At 43.2% G+C, this 21,302-nt stretch overlaps 1 protein-coding gene across 2 annotated transcripts in view; it reads left to right on the top strand.

Annotated features, from left to right (window-relative positions):
• Positions 1-21,302, top strand: part of ATP6V0D1 (ATPase H+ transporting V0 subunit d1) — a 40,624-nt gene that overhangs the window by 10,242 nt on the left and 9,080 nt on the right. Inside the window, exons 2-3 of one of the 2 annotated variants that reach the window (XM_062586695.1) lie at positions 3,908-3,998; positions 19,681-19,859. In XM_062586695.1, the coding sequence (XP_062442679.1) occupies positions 3,908-3,998; positions 19,681-19,859 (270 nt within the window). Of the gene's footprint in view, positions 1-3,826; positions 3,999-19,680; positions 19,860-21,302 lie in introns of both variants that reach the window. The other variant, XM_062586694.1, reaches the window with a different exon arrangement.

Raw genomic sequence — 21,302 nt, 5'->3', positions numbered from 1 at the left:
TTTCAGGCTGAAGAAAAGGATTTGTAGAGGTAAAGCTTAGCAGAGATGCAGCTAGACTAGAAGGGGTCATCACATCTCTGGGGAAGGATCAGAAGAGGAATAACTGGTTGGGAGGCTCCTAAGGCAACAAGACCTGGTAGTGCCTAGTGAGGAGCTTTGGGAGGGGTGTATTCAACCCCAGAAAGGACTATGCTAGAAATATAGGCTACCACTTGGACCTGAGATTTTAGTTTTGGAACAGAGAAGGTGAAGAGCTATAAGAGACAATAATGATTAGGGAAAAATGACCATAGAAGTCGGTTCCATGTATCCAAATATGCTGCAGTGGAATTTGCTGACTACCGGCTATGGGAAGATGGCATGTCGTTGATATTTGTGTGGACTTTTGTACAACCACAGAACAGTTCTTGAATTCTGCAGGGAATGAAGCATTTCTGTGTGTTTCCCAGGTCAGATCCTTTCTTCAGATACTGCACAGAGAATCAGTTTCAGAAGTGTCTGAAGTAGTTATAAACAGACAAAATAGTGACAAACCAAACAGTAAAAACTGCAGTGTTCTGAAGGGGCATACAGGTGATGCAGCTGATCTGTGAACTGCGATGTAATCCCTTGCTCATTTATTTTGCTACCTTAGGCCAGTGAGATGGCTAACATGATACCGTATTTTAATCCTATATATTCGGTGATGACCCCTGGGCACTGGGATTGAGATTTTGGGATTACAACACAACGGTGTGAAGACATCAACTCAAAGATATGAAAGCTAATTTCATGCCTGTGCATGCAAAGACAAATTAGTACTTTCCTGGAAGGTACTTGAAGCTTTTAACTTGATCCAAAGCTCTGACATGCAATCATGGGCAGATACTGAAGAATGAAAGTGCAGAAACATAAGCTGATGGGGCCATGGATGACTAAGTATCTGAGTAATGCTTACAGGGCAGGTTTTTGTGACTGAAGATGCCCGAAATACTGAATAATGGTTTGATTTGATGATTTTGGACAAAGCAAACTTTTAAGAAAGGATATATTACTATGGACTTGAAGTTTCTCAAGTAAGGGAATGTGTTCTGTTAACTGAAAAGTCCATTTGTAGTGTTTGCAGAGCAGTTTGTTGAACTAAACTTCAACTGTATTTATGCCTTAAACATATACGGCCAACTACATAAAAACTGGAATGCCTGAAAGAAAGTTTCTATAAGTGCATGTCTTGGTAATCTTAAGCTTCCTGATCTACTACTTGACTTGACTTTCTTTTTTTTTGGGGGGGGGGGGGGGGGAGGATGCTCTGACAAGCTATGGTGTTCTTGCAAGAGGCAGTTTCTTGGAAGTTGTGACCTGGTCCTATCTTCCCAGGTTTGTGAGGGAGGAGAGAAAACAAAAGTATTGTTGTAATTCAAGAAGAACTCCTTTGCCAAATGCTGTCTCAGTCTCTTAAAGTGTTGAAACCATTTGAAAAATGCCACAACAGGCAAATATGCCTCTCAAAACAATTGCAGACATGGCAGAAATGTTGGGGCAGCATGCTTTTGTTAGTCAGCACCTGGAAAAGTTCATCAGATGTTGCTTGTGTCTAGCTTTAAGCCTCTTGCTTTCAACAGGCAGCGTGAGGCAGCCAGAGAAGAGGTACTGCAGAAGACAACAGCCAGCATCTTGTCAGCCTGCAGTGTGCGAGATCTCTGGCAGCTGCCCCTGCTAAGGTGCTGCTGTCATTGCCAGAGGTCAACTCCACCTCAATTTGAACTCGTTACAAGCAAAGAACTTGGACTTTTAGAGAGCTTGAGATTTGCTCAGCAGTGGGTCTACTTATTAGTCATAGCACTACTGGGACAGTTCCTTCTCTGGCAGGAGATATGTGAAACCACAGGATTAGTCAGTTCTTAACTGAGAAGCTTGACGTGCAATTAGTCCTACTAACAACTCCTGAACCTTCTTACATGAAAGCAGGCTGTCTGGGTTTGGTGACTAGTTGAGTGACTGGGGAAGATAGACTTGCTTAAGGCACTGATATGCTATGGGATGCACTTAGTCAGAGTTTATAAATCTAGTCCAATTTTTGGAAAGTAGGTTCTGTTTTCTTGGATGCTAAGATATGCAGAGAAGTCTAGTTCCTGAAGTTTGTGGCTAGCTCTATAAAACTTAATTCTGAGTATTATATAAGCAGGTTACTGATTCCAGTTACAACGTAACGATGTGCTGGTTCTTGTGGTGCAGACTCTGAGGCTGACTCCCTTCCCAAGCAGGACAAAAGGCTGTGGCCAAGCAGTTTGTGGGATTTTGCTCAGAGCTGTCGAAGGAGAGGCCGTAAGGCATAGCTTGCCACTTGTATGGCTATAATCTGACTAAATGTGATGCATCTCTCACCTCCTGAAATAGATGGTGCAGCAAATCCTACTTTTTGAGTAGATTCGTTGCTGGCAGTGGGTCTCTAGTTTGAAGTGACCAAATCGCAAGGCAGCTTTTTGCAGTCTCAGAAATAACAGCTGAGTTGTAGGCAGTGATGACACCAAAAGGAACTGGAGGTTTCAGCATAACAGGCTCTGAGGTGAGGGGAGCAGGACAGGAGGGACTTACAGGGAAGGTTACAAAATTTTCGAATTGAGCCTCAGGCAGAGAACTGGACCAGTTTTGAAATGTCTGATCTACTGGATCAAATATCAGATCCACTGGATTCCTGACTTATTCCCTGCCTTGTGGCATGTTGCCTTCTGTCTTTGAAGAGTTTCACGTTGGCAGAAGTGTCAAGTGAGGTTTCCAGATTTGCCCAAAGATGGCTGGGTTAAGCCAACTCTGTTTTGGGCTTCATCTTGAGCAAGTGTTGTTCCTGTTGGAGCCACGTCAGATTCATTTTCTGCAGCCTAGATTTGTAGGCAATGACACACAGTTCTTCAAGCAAGTGCTCCCCAGTACAAGAGAGATATGGAGCTACTGGAGAGAGTGCAGTGTAGGGCTACGAATATGATCAGAGGACTGGAGCATCTGCCCTATGAAGAAAGGCTGCAAGAGCTGGGCCTGTTTAGCCTAGAGAAGAGAAGACTGAGGGGGGATCTTATCAGTCTGTATAAGTACCTGAAGGGAGGGTGCCAAGGGGACGGGGACAAACTCTTTTCAGTTGTCCCATGTGACAGGACAAGGGGAAATGGGCAGAAACTGAACCGCAGGAAGTTCTGCCTGAATGTAAGGGGGAATTTTTTCACTGTGAGAGTGACAGAGCACTGGAACAGGTTGCCCAGAGAGGTTGTGGAGTCTCCTTCTCTGGAGATATTCAAAGCCTGCCTGGATGCAACCCTGTCTAACATGCTCTAGGTGGCCCTGCGGGAGCAGGTCTAGATGATCTCCAGAGGTCCCTTCCAACCTTACCGATTCTAGCATTCTATGATTGCTTCAGCGAAACCAGAGACCAGAGCCCTTCTGACTACAGGAAGTGTTAATGCCCTTAACACCTCGGAGGAAAAAAAAAAAAAAAGAAAAGAAAAAAAAAAAAAAGAAACTTAAGCTAGTACTTCCTAAAAAGTAGTAGCCTTCCATCTTAATCGAAGTGTAGCACACTGGACAGCTAGTATAGGTATACACTCAGTTAGTTGAAAAACTATTTCCCATTCAAGATGGGGCAAGGCTAGCATTGTGAAACACCTGATCTTCTCCTGTGTTTTGGGGTTGTCAGTGACAAAACTGATCGCACATATAACTGCATGATGTAAGCCATGATTTCTGTCTAGCTGATCCTTCAGAGAGGGAATGCCTGGAGAATTGCTGAGCTCCAACTTCCTCAATTATGTTCCGAAAAAACAAAGCCTGTAAAACTGGGTTGTGCTTTCCTTTTTAGACTTGAAACTGCACCTGCAGAGCACAGACTATGGCAATTTCTTGGCCAATGAAGCCTCCCCCCTCACTGTGTCTGTCATAGATGACAAGCTGAAAGAGAAGATGGTGGTGGAGTTTCGTCATATGAGGAACCACGCATATGAGCCACTAGCAAGTTTTCTGGACTTTATCACGTGAGTACCAGCAGTTCATAAACAACATTAGAAACATTGATGTTCTTTCAGATTTGAGGGCTTTTAGACTGGCTTTCCATACTCAGCCCTGTAGCTACTACATTTTCTACAACTTCATGAGTAAAACTCTTCATGACCCTATCTGAAGATCTCAAATCAGCTGCACAATGTCAGTGGACTGTCAAAGGCTTCTGCTCCCACTGCATGCTTCAGTGCTGCTGTGATCCTGCCATCCCACCCCAGTGATTGAGTCAACATTTCTCTAAGCCCCATCATAAACCAGTTCATGAAGCTGAGCTGGCCAAAAGTTGAACCACCACCCCTTTGGGGGGTTACTCTTTGGCAGATTTGGTTTCCTTAGCCAGTTTAGTGGGATGCAATGAACGCCACCGTGAGAACAAGATAAGGCCTAGAACATGCAGCTGGAGAAGATGTAGCTGCAGCAGCCACAGCATGTCTTTGTCAGTGCATGAAAACACACTGCGCTCTTCAATGTGCTTTTCCATAATAGGTTCAGCTGATGCAGAAGTCTTGAAATAGCACAGTGTTCTTGCAGGTGTTTTCTCTTGGAGCTTTTATACAACCTGTACCTTCCTGATCCGCTTCCCCCTGTACAGCACTCATTTTAATCAGTTCCAGTAATGAAATGGAATTACTGGAATCTGAAGTATCAGTTGTGCTAGTTTGCATCTGAAAGGTGGAAGCAGAACTGTATTCCTTTCCTGTAGACTTAGTTTATTCCTTTAAACTCTACTTTTGCTTGCAAGCTCCGTAACCAATGGCTTTCTCAAATCAGTAAATATCTCATGGAGAAAAGTGATTTTTCTGTGTGTGTTTCACTAGGATGTGACTTCAGCTTGCATCTCAGGAAGAAGGCTTCACTCTATTCTCAAGTAGCATAGTTCATACTACTCTCATATACGACATTCATTTATTTGACACAATGAGCTTCAGATCATGACAAGCACCCTAGCAAGTGGTACTTGTTCTAGCACTTGTAGTCGGTACTGTATGTATTACCTTGCCAGTCACCAGGAGTTTCTTGAAATGATGTGGGCTGATGTGGAAAGGCTTTTGACATGGTTCAAGAATGTTTTTAAATTTTAGCCTCTCTGTGATATCCCTGCACATACAAATATTGATTAAAGATCTGTCTCTACCACTGTCCTTCCTATTCTGTCCTTTTGTATATCTGAATAGCACCATTATCTCATTGCTCTAGCCCAGTGCCTCATACCTGTAATTTTTTAGGTCATTGTACTAAAACGATAGTCTATTTTTAAGAGGGAGCTTTTTTTCCTGTATACCTATCACTAAAACTCATTGAGTTTCCATATCTGGATTTAGCAGTTGACTTTCTGCAAGACATGGCCATGCCCCTGTCTTGCAGGTGCATTTGCAATGATTAAAGCAGTTTCTAGCTTGTGGTGTTAGTTGTTGGAACCACTGGAGAGCAATCTCTTCTACTCTCTCAAACTTAATTATTTTAAGTTAGCTTTCAAAACACTTGAAACACTTCTTGGAATGTTTTGCATTTGCTGTAAAGACAACAGTACTGTTAGAGACTGGACATACTGAGTAGTCTGTCCTCCACTGATGATTTTCCTGTATTGCCCTTCAGACATTGAAAAAATGTCTAGTCTCTGTCGTCAGTTATCATTAATGGTCTCTTCATCCAGCTTCTGTCATACCTTTTTGAAGGCAGTACCTTTGGCATAACCCATGAATATCTTGCAGACTAAAATGCTTATGGTTTTCCTTTTATAGTCTTTTGAAAACCAATGCATGGAAAAGATAAATTATAAGCTCTTGCAGACTATGCCTGCTCTTGATGACAAAGTGCATGCTTTGCTAGGAGACCTTCAGATGGTTGTGGAAATCCAGTCACCTGTTATGGCAGTCCAGGTGACCTTTATCTAGTATGTTATATACACCTCAAATTGTGCAGAAAACCTTAACTGTCCACACTCCGGTGAAGTGATAGGCTAATTCTCATCAGCTGTTCGAATGACTTAACTTTAAAACTGTTAACAACTGTTGCTTTGTGCTTAACTTCATTTAGCTTTGATCATCATCTGCTTTTGTCCCCTTGATTTTGAAGAACCCTTTATAACAAAACACAATTCTGTGCTGGTATCTGTATCTCTTGCTACTATGTAGTCTCTTCTTGAGCATACTGGTCCCATTTGGTACAAATTGTTTCTTCCTTGAGTTGTCTTCTCTCATCTCTTCTTTTTCCCCAAAGAGTTTTTTTTTTTCCAGTGCCACTGCCTGCAGTGCTTGGCTAAAGGAAGGCAGAAGATGAAGCAGAAAAGCAGTGTTCCTAAAGCGTGACCCTCTTGTGGAGCCTTTTCTGCAAAAAATCTAAGAGTTCAGTTGGATTTCACCATACTTCTGGTCAAGGTTGCCACTGACAAGGAGACAAGCCCTCCTCCTGTAACTATGTCCTACTTTGGTTGATCCTAGATTTAGCCATGATACATAGGTCTCCTAATACTGCAGTGCACATGCTCATGGTTTCTACATGGCTCATCACTGCGGTGGCAAGCATCAGGAATTAACTGATTGACTCTTAACCCCTTGCTGTAGATCTTCAAATGTTTGGCTAGGGACAGAGAGCTCTAGTCTTGCATAAACAGGAGTCAATCCTTGAAATCTTACCATCTTGGATGATGCCTTTTGATAATTACTTTGAGTTCTGGCTAGCTTTTGACCCCCTTAAGTTAGATATTTGTCTTGCAAAAGCAGGGCTATACTGGTATTCATGGTAAATCTGTGTGCCTTGTGAAGCCTGAGATTTGCAGCCACCATAAAATTTGCTTCAAACCTAGTTCTCAGGAGGTCCTGCTGACTGCTCTCAGTTTCTGTTGATAGCCCTATACTGGTTACTCCATTTGCTTTGCCTAAGTTAGGTATCATCCTGTAAGCACCTGTCTTGTTCCATTTGTGAGTTTGAAGTACTTCTTGCCCTTTTGTTAAGGGTTTCCATGGAAAGGATCACTTCTCACTGAACTTTTTTTAAGTGTGGGAGGCAGCCACAGGGCCACAGTGGTCATGGGACAATGTGGTGGTGAAATCCAGGGAAGATGCATGATTTTGTTTTTGAAATATTGTTCAAGAGATCAGCAAAGCTCTGCTGTGAAACAAACAGTCTTTATCTGCATTTACTAATTCTGTGCTTTAAATATCTAACTTAAAGAGGTGCTTTTTTAATATAATCTCTATTATTGTTAGGGTATTTAATAGTCAAAATGCATCTCGGAGTCATTTAAAATAATAAGTAGTAAGGGAGCATATTTTGCTTTACAGCAGAGATTGCTGCCTCAGGTTGGTAACAAATTCCTTTGCAAAGTTTATTCCAAAAATCCTCCTTCCTGACACCTACTGTTCAGGGTGGGTTGTTATTTCGGGGAGATGAGCATCATCACTTTAGTAGTCCTGAACAGTAATTTCTTGCAGCAAAGCTATATCACAATCCCTGGTAGTCTTATTACCAGTCATGCAGCATAATTTGCTTTTGAACAGATCAAGCACTGTGCATGGCTTAAGAGTCATGTGGTCTCCATCTGTTTTGCTCTTGATGAAATTTTTGTTCAGTTTCCTGGAAAGTGTACTTGAAGAAGTTGGCTGTTCACAAAATTGCAGGAAAACCGTAGCCTCAGGAGATCTCTAGTCTAACTTTCTGCTCAGAACAGAGCTAACTTTAAAGCTAAATCAAGTTGCTCAGTCTTGTATAGGTGTTTTGAAAACCTCTGAGTATGGAGATGCCATCGCTTTTCCAGTCAAAAGTTCTAGTGCTGCACTGCCAGTGAAAGGATTGAGGGATCACCCCTGGGTTTGCACTTACCACACCAATGGCGTACGAGTGAAATAGAGAATGTGCTTATCAGATGCAGCTGGTCCAAGCTGAAGAGCCTGGCAATGTACTTCTAATCTAATGACACTACAAATGAGTCAAAACAGAAAAATGAGGATAGCAAATGCAGAGAGTTTGGAGGGGTGTTACTTTTGCTCAGGTGGTCTTAAAACTTTCTGTTGATAATCCTAACATGTTAGTATCTGGGCTTGAGGAAAAAGGGCAGACGAGAGATGACTTCTTGGAGTCCATTCCAGTCTGTGTTCTGTTCCCTGAAACTGCTCCTATGGTTTTAGTAGGTCTTGGCTTGGGAGAGGGAGAGGGGAATCCTCTGCACCTAACAGAAGTTTCACAGTGCATTGTATTACTGACAGCATGAGGCTTTCCATTCACATCCCAAATAATTAGGGTGGTAATAGCTCTTAAGAGGCTAGCAGTGTGTACTTGTGTCAGTATCTTTCATCTAACTCAGACTGAGGTGTGAGGAGTCAATATCAGGCTTAAACAAAAGAAAATGTTTTGTAGCATGCCCAGTTCAGCTGTGAAGTTTGGTGCTATAGGATGCTTTTGAATGCCTTTGTTTTTGGCCTTTGTAACAGTATTGGACAATCTCACACAAGACAGGCACATCAAGACTTTTTTAAATGCTTGGATAATGCCTTGCTGAAAGTGGACAAGCTGTAGATGTCTGGTACCGTGAGGTGAATCAAGCATAAAGTCAGGCTTCGTTCTTAATGAGTGTATTGCTGGACTCTGTGAGCTTGTGAGTTGATCTACATGTATGCTCTCCAGAGTTACCTTTTTCTGGAGGGTGCTCAGACCTTGACTTCAGGGCATGTTGCTGAGAAGATCTAGGGAACTGTTCGATCTTAGGGCCGGGTATAGTCCTTGTTGCATTTGATCGCTCCAGAGCCAGCCTGCCAAAGCTGTGCAGTTTATCCCTGCGTGGAATTGTGTTATGTGGTTTTTCCTGCCTCTTCCAAGTGGTCCATGAACTAAGTGAGGACGTGGGACGGAAAAGCAGCAGTGTTGCCATGACAGTTAGATGACATCTAAAGCTCTGACTTCAGACTGAGAGTGAGTAGGCCGTGGGAGAGATCTGGAGCACAAAAAGGATGCATGTTCTTCATGTGCCCTTCACCACTATGCTTTGAGGAGGGCTAGAGATGTGTTGCAGTGCTGCCTGTGACTTGCCAGAAGGTGGCACTCCAGCTCCGTGTCTGCCTGCACCAGGGCATGCACAAGGCCCTATGCAGGGACTGAGCACCTGTGCAGGTGGAGAGGAATTAACTTGCCTGCAGAGCTAAAGAGAAAGAGCAGTATTGAAAAGCACACAAAGAAAACTGAGACAGGAGGGCAGCTATATGACATCTTCAAAGTGAGATCTCCATTCCACAAGCCCCTTGCTGTCATTGATGTCTGTCTGTCCTGTTGTGCCTTCCCTCCTGGCACCATGCTCTTTCCTAGCTCCAGTTTTGTCTAGGAGCTCTCCCATGGTAGCATTGTTAGTACCAAAATATTTAGCATCTTGGCTGATTTCCCTTTTGTTTTCTCATGCAGTGGCTGTAGTGGGCTTTCTCTCTCACTGCATACTGCAACAAGAAAGCTCACCTTGAGATACTCTTTGAACCTGCTGTAGACTCTATAAAACACCTGCTAGCTCTGTATCGGGCAGTTTTGCTATGCAGCTCTCCAATGGATGACTGCTTGTACTTCCCTATGTTTTTATACCACTCATAATAGCTCTGACTGATAGACACATGTTGGCTGTCAACATCTCTGCTCCAACACAAATAACTGACTGTTTGGCTGAGGGAATGTAAAGACATGCTGTAGGGCAGCAACAAACAGGTATTAAGTGTACTTGAAACAGCAAAACCCACTTCCTGAATTCGACAAGCCCGTATTGACTTATGGGATGGAAGTGGTTTTTAGGTTCTTCTCTATGATCTGCTGTCCTGTCTTTCTGTGAAGTCTTTGTTCTTTATGTTAGCCTGACACAATGCCATGTTCTGTCTCTCTTTCTTTACAGTGTCCTTGTATATGCTTCAATAGGAATCTTTATTTGTAGTCACAGGATCAGGCCTAACTCTAGTCAGCTGTAGTCTGATCAGATTGTCTGCTTAAGGTAGTATTTTTCTGGGGGGGGGGGGACAAAAAGCTTTTTGCCCTTGCTTCAGCACAGCTTTTTCCCAGGTTCTGAAAGTGTGGATTCACAGCAGCCTGACCTGAGGACTCTTGCAGTTGTTTGGCCCCTTCAGCCATGCAGCAGAGAGGTGTTTGATCTTGTGTTCAGGCTGGGAGGAGTTGTTAGTAACTCTGCTAAAACAATTTTCAAGGAATCTGCCATCAGAGTGAGGGTGGACCTGGGTGAGTATATATCACTTTAAACACATCTTTTCAGTCCATCATCAGAGTCGGACAAGATCATTATTTGCCTTTACCTTACCAGTCTGCTATATCTTGGGAATAGGGTCCTCCTTGCCCTGAGGATGAAGCTGTGAACTTGGCTTTTGGGTCTTTGTGGTCACAAAACCTGCTTTTGATGAGGCTGCATGTTCCTTTCCCCCTTGCACATGCCTTTTCATAGATGGCACTTTCTTCTACCGCCTTTTCCCTGACCTATTCCTGTTCTGCCTCTCCTTTGCACTGGATAGATCTGGTTTCTGCTGCATGACTTTGAGTTCAAACTTAATCTTACAATAGCAGTTTTCTGCTTAAGCAGTGATTGTAATAATTTGACTCTAGAAGAGCAGTAATACTCTTCTGCGGAGTAGGAAGTTGCTTGTGTTTTATTTTAGATATACTGGAGTATGCATCCTACCATAGTGCGTGTGGTTAGAGAATATAGCAACATCCTTTTGAAGATCTCTCATATAGAAGAAATAACATCAGCATTATAGACACTTGCAGCTTATTTGGGCAAGTGCAACAATCTGAAGGATTTTTCCCAGTGCTGCTATGGTTAAAACTGCACTATATTATTTTCAATTAGTTGCTGAATCCTTGGCTGTCAGGGGGATCAGGTAGCAAAAATTACACTAGCTCTGGGGATCCTGCAATAAACATTTTACAAGCCTTTTCTAGCAGAAGTGGTTTAGGCAGAGAAGTGTAGGCATCGAACAGCTTCCCTGTTTGAAGGGAGTGTAAAGTTGAACTGATAAGCCAAGTTCTTAAAGGGATTATACAACACTCAAGGGAGCATGTAGCTCATGGTGTGCAAATGGTCACAGACTCTGGGTAGTAGCATTAGAAATGTAGCTGTTCTTGTGCCCACCCAATGGATGCAGGTCTCATTTGCTTGCATACTGGTTCTGGATTCTTTTATCAGTTAAAGGAGACTGGTATAACTGTACTGTATGCCAAAGTGGTGGCTGTGGAAGTCCGTCTTTCAAAACTGTGTGACTGTGGGTGCCCTAATCAGAAAGGGCAGCATACTCTGTGAAAGGAGGTGAATAATGCATATTACATTAAGGAGGATCCTCTTTTTCTAAGCCTCTAGGATCCAGCAAACATTTCCCTTGGCCAGCTGCCATGAACTGGAACAGCATAATGGTATTCTCATTGACTGGGCCTGTTCTTCACTTGGAAGCTGTTAGCATGGTGCCTAGCAAGCCCTATGAGGCGTAGTAATGATTAGACGAGCTAGCAAAATGTTATGGGCAATAGTAAAGAAGCAGAAAAATGCTAGTGGCGAGCTTTGTATGTAAAACCATGTTTCATTAAGAAAGGTCAGTCTTTGCAATGAAGCTCTGTAATCCTGAGAAGAGGTTGTAGCATGCAAGCTGTTGTAGGTGAGAATATATGGCCCCCTGGGTAGCATCCCAATCTATGCTGAAGTCCTTTCACACAATAACAGTGTGTGGACATCTTTTCAGATGTCATTTAAGCTGCGTTTCAGTGTTGATTCTACAGCTTGCAGGAGCAGTTCTTGAAATTTCCTTGTGTTCTGTCTTGCAGTCTTCCCTGCCATAAGCTGAAGAGCCTGTCTGTTAGAGATATAAAGTAGGGAAGGAAGATGGATTTATGTGTGGTTGCAACTTTTCCAGAAGGCCACAAGCATACACTGCCTTAAGTTGAATGAGCACTCAACGCAGCACTCCTGTCCCCTTGTAACGTGTTTTACTCCCTGAATGAAGCTATTCTCAAGGTCCTCTGGTGCTGGATCCTAGCAGCTTCATTTTTCTTCTACCTCTCCATCAGTTAGCCTCACTCAGTGCTCTAGACTGGCAAGGAGGCCTGGTAGGCCAAGATGCTGCTTTTGAACTCTTCTGGGGGATTTGTGCTTCTCGGGTCCTAGTCCTCTCTTCCAGATGTATTCCACATGCAAGTTTCAAGTCTAACAAATGGTTGTGATGAAGTATTGCAATGCTTAGAGGCCTAGCAAAAACATGTATCCACCTGGCATGTTTTACTACATGTCAGGCTTGAGTGATGGTACTAACAGCAGATCTGTGTGCATAGTGATGTTCAGCATGTTGACCAGACCTAGGCCATGTGTTCACTGAAAAGTGGGTTTTGGCTGTTAAAGTCTTTCAGCTTTCTTAACTGTTTCAGTCAGTTCTGAGGGCAACAATGCAGCCTTTCCTCTTATTTCCTTTTATATGCTCTAATGATTTTTGTATTACATTCTCAATGTTAGTGATTTATATGTAAGGAAGGTGAGAAAATAGTTTGTGCAAGTCGGGCTTCTGAGACTGGTTTATATGAATGCAACGTGATTAGATACTTCTGGTCAATATTTAAAATGTAATTAGTGCTAAAGTCTGCTCAGCCCAGTGCAGAGTGCTAGGGCTCAACCTTGCTTACTAGCCTAGTATTTCTGAAGCTCTGAGATCAAGCTTTAGAGCAGCAAGTGTTAAGCAGCTGGAGACTCTTGCACAAGGCTGCAAGGTGTTAAAACTCTCTCTAGGGTTTAAAGAGGCTTGTGTGTCTAGAACATGGCATCATATTCATAAAACCTCAAAGTTAAAGCACTTCATCTAGCTTCCCCTCCGCCCCCATTAGCCTTTAACACAGCTAGCAGTAAGCTGAATGAGCGCTCATGTTTCTGGATGATGCCGCTGGGAACTGAGGTCAGTATCCCAAGGGACCCAGACTAACTAAAAGATAGTAAAAATCATGCGGAGATGCAGCTAAATATAGATTAATGCTGAGAATATTCCTGGCTACTTGGATTTGAAAGGCTACTGCAGCCTCAGCAGTACTGTGAAGTTGTAAATTATTAATGCGAAATACTCTCATTGATCTGCTTAATAGGGCGCCCACTTGCTGGCTTAATTCCCCTGCTTTGTCATAGAATCGTAGAATTGGTAAGGTTGGAAGGGACCTCTGGAGCTCATCTAGTCCAACCTCCCTGCTCCAGCAGGGCCACCTAGAGCATGTTAGACAGGGTTGCATCCAGGCGGGCCTTAAATATCTCCAGAGAAGGAGACTCCACGACCTCTCTGGGCAACCTGTTCCACTGCTCTGTCACTCTCACAGTGAAGAAATTCCCCGCCATACTCTCACAGAACTTCCTGTGGTTTTTGCCCATTTCCCCTCGTCCTGTCACACAGGACAACTGAAAAGGGTTTGGCCCCATTCCCTTGACACCCTCCCTTCAGGCTTATAGACATTGATAAGATCCCCCCTCAGTCTTCTCTTCTCCAGGCTAAAGAGGCATTTAAGTCTAATGCTGGCTCTAGAAAAGGGTAAAGTTGCTTGAGCAATACCTTGATCCATTCTGTGTGCTTTAAGATGTGATCATGTAACAAGTGTGCATGATGCACAGTGAATAATGCTGCTATAATTGGTGCACAGACTGTACTGACACAGAGCACTGTGGATTTAGTCACTTGTGCTCTGAATAACTTTCAATGATTTGGTTCATTCACTCAAAATTGCAGGTCCCTGGATCATTGTCCCTGATGTGATGCAGCCTTCTGCCTGCATGTGGAAGGCTCGTGGTTTATAATTTATTATCTCCTTTCGAACAGTCCAGTAGTCAGGGCATTAGGGGAAGCAAAACTACCTGAACCATAGCCCTATTCTTCCTTGCTACATGCTTTCCGGGGTCTGTGCTTTTTGTTATTAGCCTGCTGATCCCTGCATTTCACTGTTGACATGGAGGGCTGTCCTCATGACCCTTCACAGAGCAGCTGTTTAACTACAGTCTGGCAAGCCTTTCAGAGGATTCCTGAGAAACGCAGGTCATGCAATGTTCTGTCATTAGTCATGCTTTGTGACCATTTGCAGTATTGTTTACAGTTTATTCAGTATCCTGGAGCAGAAAGCAATAAAAAACCCAACCTATCTGCCGTAAGACAATGACTCTTTATGATTAGATTAGTAAGTGGGGGAAGGAGAAGCCCTAACTGTCTTGGGGTGGCCCTTTAGGGCTCTGCCAAAATACCACTGAGCCAAGTTGTAAAGCTCCCACATGATGAGCTTTCATATATTTTATGTGCTCCCCTTGTTTAAACAACAAAAAGACTTTCCTAGTATTCACTGGGCCACTGTAATTTTTTTTTTTTTGCATGTTTTGTTTATCAGTGGCTGTGCCAAAATAATTCCAAAAGGAAGAAAACATAAATTCTTCAAGTACCTGTAGACTGCTTTTGCATGTGTGTGCTTTGTTCTTCCTCCTTGATTCCAGCATCCATGGACAGCTATCCCCAAGGTTGGTCACCTTGGTTCTCCTGTGTCTTCTCCAAGTGGTATCTCTGTGCCTATTTGCGACCAAAACAAATCTGGAAGTGAAAATGGTCTCTCTCTAATATACTACTGCTAGAATGAACCCCTTTTCGCCCCCCATCTTTTTGGGAGGGTTCTGTATGCATTGTCCTAGCCTGACCTTGTTCTTGTGTTCTGTGAATGTTCCCCAGTTTAAGTTGTGTTGCACTGAATGCTACCTGTGCAACAGGTGTGCTGGAGAGTGCGAGTTTGCTTGAGAGTAGTCCTGGTTGTCTTGGACTCCAGTAAGCTATAAGGTAACATCTCTCTTCTATGAAGTTAGAGTTGACTTAGGACTTCTGTCTCTTTGTGCCTGTGCCAGAAAGCACCTACAAATACTACTGTTGTCTTTGTGGGTGATCAGGAGTTATACCGGATGAACTGTGTTACTTCAGGATTGCATGCCAGTACTAAAGTACAGCTGCATATAGACGGATTCTTGCTGTGAGTATTTCTACACTTGATGATGCTTTTCTATCTTTATTAAGAAGTTCTACTTTAGTCTGAGATGTTATTGACACTTCTAAATGTCAACTAAAATTGTATTTCTGTGAATGTGAATTTGTGGAAAGTAACACACCTCAATATAGTGGGTGAAAGGAAGAATGAGGCAGGGTGTAACTATATATGTGAAACTGATTCTGGCTGAACAGCCAGTCTTTTCATAATCTCCTCCCTCTATCTGCAGATAGCAGCCCAAAGCAGGAGTGTATGGTCTTGCTCAAGAGTTGTGCTATAGCTTTGGTGAAAACTAGGTTGGAGGCTTGAGATTGGGTGCCACCTTCTAATTACAGCCCTGGATTGCTACCTGTAGCTTATATAGAGTTTCTATGCAGTGCCTTCTCCTCTAAAGTCCTACTGAGTGTTCCCAGTGAGCTAGTGCAAGAGACTTGCCCTCACTAGGAAGCTTCTCAGTTCTTCTGCCTGTCTCCAGTCTCCCATCCAGCCATCCTATGTCTCAGTCTCTTTTCCATGTCAAGTGTACTGCAATAAGACTTGTGACCAGCTCCTGTGTTCTGGCATATGCCTTATAGTCTGCTCCCCTTACTAGCTGCATTGAGAGCTACTGAAGGTTAAAAATGCTTTTGGCGCTCAGACACATAGCAGGCTAATGGTCTTCTCAAGGAGGAATCAGAGCATGCTGAAAACATTTGAGGCTGGTGAGAATCTAATAGGAAATGAGGAGAAGGATGACAAAAGCTGCTCTATTAAACAAGTGGCTGGAGGTACCTGAGCAAACTGCTACCACCCTAATAAATCTAATCCTTTGGGCCTGTGAGGAAATGGCAGAGTAGCCAAGAGCTCTGCTATGGTCTTAGTACAACTGTGTTAATGAGGGCAGATGCATTCTTTTTGGGGCCTGGCACAGAAAAACAAGTGTTGCATCCTCTAAAAGTGAGGAGATGCTTTTCCAGCTATCCTGGTACTGGAATTATAGTCTCTTAGTCAAAATTGACTAATCTCTTGGACAAAATTGACTAAGCCATAACTATTTTCTCCAGGAAAAGGAAGTGGTAAGATTTATTCCTCTCTGTCTCTTTCTTTCTGTATCCCTCCGTTTTTGTTCTTGTTTTTCCTTTCTTTTTTTTAAAAAAACTAGGATTAATTAGAGATTGCATTTGAATGAGAGAACGAGCCCAGCCTGGCCTTGCTTGAAGGAAGTGGGATTCATCCTTAGCTAGCTATCCTATCCAGAAAGCTTATGTAGTAGTGATTATGTCTATTTGGCCTCTGCAGGCACAAGAAAATCTTTATTCTGCTGCAGCGCTCTCATTAGCATAAAGGCTTACAACACTGTAACAGTGGCAATCTCCCTATGTTTTGTGCATGATAGCTCCTTGTCTTGTAGAGATAAATCTTTCTCTGACAAGCAAGATTTGATTAGTCTCGCTAGATAAAGTACTCTTTCAAAAAGTTACTGCTGGGCCTAATAGAAGCCTTTGCATTTGGTCCGCAATCTGTACATTCCTTAATTTCTCTGAGGATGAGGAAACCAAAGTGAGTTAAGAGGAATAAATGAAATGGGGAGAGCTACGCTTTGAACTCTAGCGATGGAAACCTGCTGGGTTGTCTTTCCTGAGACCATCAGTCTGAAAGCAGCAGCTTCCCACATATGAAGCAAGTCAGTCTTGGGCTGCTCTCCCCAAACCTGGCTGTGGTGTTCAAGCTGAGCTGGACTGGAGGTGCAAGGATAAGATCAATGTGCTTCAAGCAAACCAGGAGCTAGGCTGCTTGTAAGACCTCTGAACAGCTTCAGGCATCTTTCTCAGTTCCTCTTATATGGTTGACTTTGGTCTTTGCAAATTGCCAATATCTTATGGAGAGCAAAATCCATTGTAAGCTGGGACTAGGAAAGAGCTGTGCTAGCATACTGTGAAGTGACCATGTTCCCTAGCCTGTTCCTTCTTTGTAGACCAAGTCTTAAGTGAGTTTGGTCTTGTCCTACTTTGTTGCCTTGCTTTGGCAAGACTTCTGCTATATGGCCTTTCCTAAAGGCTGGTGTGTCACTGAATGAAATTGCTTGCATCTGAGGGCAGATGACAGAGCTGGAAGTGATCTTCTGTATTCTTGTCCTGGCACACCTCACTGAGATGAATCTGTGTGAGGCTGCAGATGCTTGTTTACCAGAAACAGCTGCTTGCTGCAAAGGACTTGCCTTCAATTCTTATAAACAGGCTCTTATTACTGTCCTGGAGACATCTCCATGGTGAGAGTTGCATAAACAGTAGGAAGAGTAATGACCCTGTGAATTAAAGGGTGAAAGTAGGTTTCCTACTACCATGAAACCTGCTCTGATTGCCATTGTTCTAGATTGAGTGTCACATAGAAAGTTCTCTGCAAAAATGATGGCGCCAGGAAGTGTCTTACCCACCCCAGCATTGTGGAGAAATAAAAAAGACAGCACCTGTTGACACACTGAAGTGTGGATTTTTTCATGAAAATGGCCCTTGAGCATATTTGAGAGGTGAAAAGCCCATCTAATAAAAACTACTGAAATCTGCCTTTAACTGGCTCTCCTCAGTTGTCTTTCTTGGGGTTCAAAGGGAAGAACAACTGTGCTATATCCTCCTTGTTAGTTAACAAACAATAAAAAAAAATCAACATTATTCCAATGCTTGTCTGAAAAAACACGTATGCAGAGCTGTACTCTTCATGTCTTTGCCCTTACTGAATGCGGATGTGCCAGCCTTAAGTTCCCTTTTTTTCTTCACTTTGCTTCACACATGGGAAGCCCAGGCTGAACCTCCCTAGAGTTGGCTGCTCTGCCTAATGCCAGACTTGCACAGCCCTTTCTGCAGCTCTAATTTAGGCCTGATCCTGCCTGTTTTGAAATAGCCCTTGCCAAGGCCTTCTTCAAGCCTTTTTCTCTATCTGCCAGCCAACTTTGTAGCTAGATCTGACTGTAGAGCAAGGGAGACTTGTAAAAATCCAAACATCTTGCACTTTAAGCATTTGTGCCCGTTCCCCATACTAACGAGGGAACATTTGCCTGTTCCTCTGCCAAAAATATCTCATCTTGCTTAATATTTTTCGTGTTCCTAGCTCTCTTAGCTGACTCATGATTCAGCCCATGCTAAAGGTGCATAGGGCACCACTTCTGTTGTTGGGGGCACTCTTCCTCTCAGCTCCTCATTTTTACATGACACCAGGAACTCTTGCTACATTTGCATGGATAAGGCTACCAGCTCTCACATTGCCAGTCCTCAGGCCAGCCATGCCTCCTTCTGTGGCTTGATTGCTCAAAGCACTAAGGGCCGTTTCCTGATTTCTGGCACTAGTCTTTGCTGTCCATTTGAGCCTTGCTCCAATGCTACATCTGCTCCACACACCCTCTCCCATGGTAGGCTAACACTGTAGATTTGTTCCTTCTGCTAAAGAAAGCTAGCAGGTCAGGTTTTTATGCTGATTTAGCATATTTTAAAATGCTGTGGATGTGCAGATGAGGGGGTTTATAGGAGCTCACTTGTATCCAGCAGTTCTGTTGACTGAAAACATTGTGTACAGACCTGGCTTCTACCAGAAATTCAACTCCTTACTTTGTCCTTTCTCCTCTGCTCTGCTTTGAGCCTCTGTCCTTCCACCTGCAAGGTGCTCCAGGCAGAGCTGAAATCTGGTGAGAAAATGCAACCACATATGTCTGTTAGCACTGCAGTGCAAAGGACTGTAAAAATCTGCTAATCTTATATAATGTAAGCAGAGAAGTTGGTGAGGAACTTTGTAATTTGGGCTAATGCCAGAACATGTAACTTTTGATTGGTAAAGGTGTGAAAAAACATGCATGTGATTTCTTGAAGATGTGAGTAAAGCTCATGTCAAATTCATACAGCAAAGCTGCCAGCTTTGATATTTTAGGAAAGGTGCAGAGTTGCAGGCACATGACCCTTTCTGCATAGTGACAAGACAGACCAATGCTGCTAGCACTGAAAACCCAGTGGTAGTCAAACTATTCCGATTCTCCCTTGTTGTGGTCCTACCAAACACACTTTTGCACGTGACCTGTTCTCTACAGAACACATGAGGAGACCAGCAGGAAGCCTGAAAGGACATCTGTTTCCAGCAACTTTGTGCAAGTGCATATAGAAGCTGTAGCTAAACTCCTTTTGGAGATGCACAGGATTAAGGTGAGAGACAGTAAACAATAGGCACAAAGGAAATTCTGATTGGCTATTAGGAAAAGTTGTTTTGGGGAGATTTTTTTTTTTTTACCATCAGCGTGATCAGACACTGGAACAGAAACCCTGAGAGGTTGTGAGATGCCTGTCCTTGGAAATGCACAAAGTTCAACCTGAGCTGGCTGTGCTTTTAGCAGGACATTGAACCAGAGACCTCCAGAAGTCGCTTCTATTCTAATATTATTCAATGACAGGTAGGAGATGCCCAACTGCAGCAGCTGGGCTGTAGCATAAATTTCAGCCTGAGACAATGCTGACTCCCTTTTCTGGGCTGGCAAAATATGGAGACATTGAGGAGGCAGATTGCTAGTCCTTTGTGAGAAGGCTGAATCTTTCTGGAGATGTTCAGGAAGACTGAAGAAGTGGTACTGTCTGATGCCACGTGCTTGTTTTTTTGTTTTAACCCATTTGTGATAGACTTTCTCTTGCAATTCTGCAGGTACAGCTACATGATTGACAACGTCATTCTGCTGATCACTGGGACTCTGCACCAACGTTCAATTTCTGAGTTGGTGCCAAAGTGCCATCCTCTGGGAAGCTTTGAGCAGATGGAAGCCGTGAACATTGCTCAAACACCTGCGGAGCTGTACAATGCAATCCTGGTGGATACGCCTCTGGGTGAGCAGAGCCTTTCAAAGTGTCTCTTGGCTGTGTGTGGAGCAGATGTCCCTGTCCCCCCATGGTCTAACTAGATCCCACTAGGTACGAGTTGCCCTGCTGTAGCAATGTACTGCCTATGGTGGCTGGGCTTGGATTCAGGCTCATCTATCCTGTGCCTGGTTTTATTGTGTGGAGGGCCAGCTGGCTCTCAGCAAGCTTCAACAAACAGAAAATCTAGTGCACTGGCAATGCAAATTGCTGGGGAATTTGGTTTGTGAGCCAGACCTTGGCCTGTCATGGCTGTACAGATGTAACTAGATCTGATCTGATAGATATGCCCATTTACCAGCTCTTCTGGGAATCATGACCTGAAACTAATGCAGAAGAAGAAAGTCTGAGAAGTCTTAGAGAATAGGATCTATTAATAATTATTATTGGACACATAGCACATATGCTCCCTTAGTGAAGGCCTCTAAAGTCTTTTGCTGGAATGAAGTCACTTAATTTTTAGCATTTCTAGTTGGACTATTGAGCAATTTCTTCTGGGCAGTTTTTATGGATACCTATGGAGCTCTACACATGTCCAGTCTTGTTCTGAGATTAACAAAACCAGCTCTAGACCAAGAAAAGCACTTAAAAAAATTAAAGAAACTCTAAAAGCTCTCTACATACTAGAATCTTGCACATAAGCAGATTGGTTTTGCAGGAGTGTAATTAAGTCACAGTAACTCACAAACTAAGCCATGGCTTTAGAGCTACAAATCTTTACCATGAGGCACACAGCACTGTAAAAACCAATTGTCTTAACACGTACCTAACCAGCTGCTCTTTTCTCTAAAGATAAAACATGTGGGAAGTGGTTCTGGAGAAATATGGAAGACTTTCTGCAGTAGTAGGGGAGATACTCACAGGAGATTTTCTAGGTTAGCATCTGCAGGCAAAAGTAATGAGGTATGACTGAGTCAGTGATTAATCATGGAGTTACTAGAAAGAACAAAACATTTTAAATCATCAAATTGTGTTTGATTGCAGTAGTTGTTTTTGGAAGTATTTTTTTGCAAATATTCTCTGTAGTAATGGGGCAAGCGAAATAGTTGTAACGGAAAGATTGCTCGCCAGGTGGAGCCCAACAAAGGAGGGAAAACAAATCAGAAGAGATCTGGCTACCACTGAATGTGCAAGGAGCATCTGTAGCAAGGCTGAAACACTGACCTCACATTTCACTGCATGTGGGCCATGAGTGTAGCTGTGGTGGCGTTAAGCAGGGCAGCACAGCAGGAGAACCAAGACTTTGCACACAACCCAAGTGGAGGCCATTGTAGGGATGATATGTGGGAAGACCATCTTCATGAATAAGTCAGAACATTCCCATCTGGGAAATAAGACAGAACTGAGTATTTCCAAGACAGTATTAACTCTTAGAGACCTTAAAGCTTCAAGTTGTGTATGCAGTGAAAACGC

The sequence above is a fragment of the Rhea pennata genome, chromosome 13, assembly GCF_028389875.1.
Source record: "Rhea pennata isolate bPtePen1 chromosome 13, bPtePen1.pri, whole genome shotgun sequence".
NCBI classification, from domain to species: domain Eukaryota; kingdom Metazoa; phylum Chordata; class Aves; order Rheiformes; family Rheidae; genus Rhea; species Rhea pennata.
Note: the sequence above shows the minus strand (reverse complement) of the source record. Positions and strands in the feature narration are given on the sequence as shown.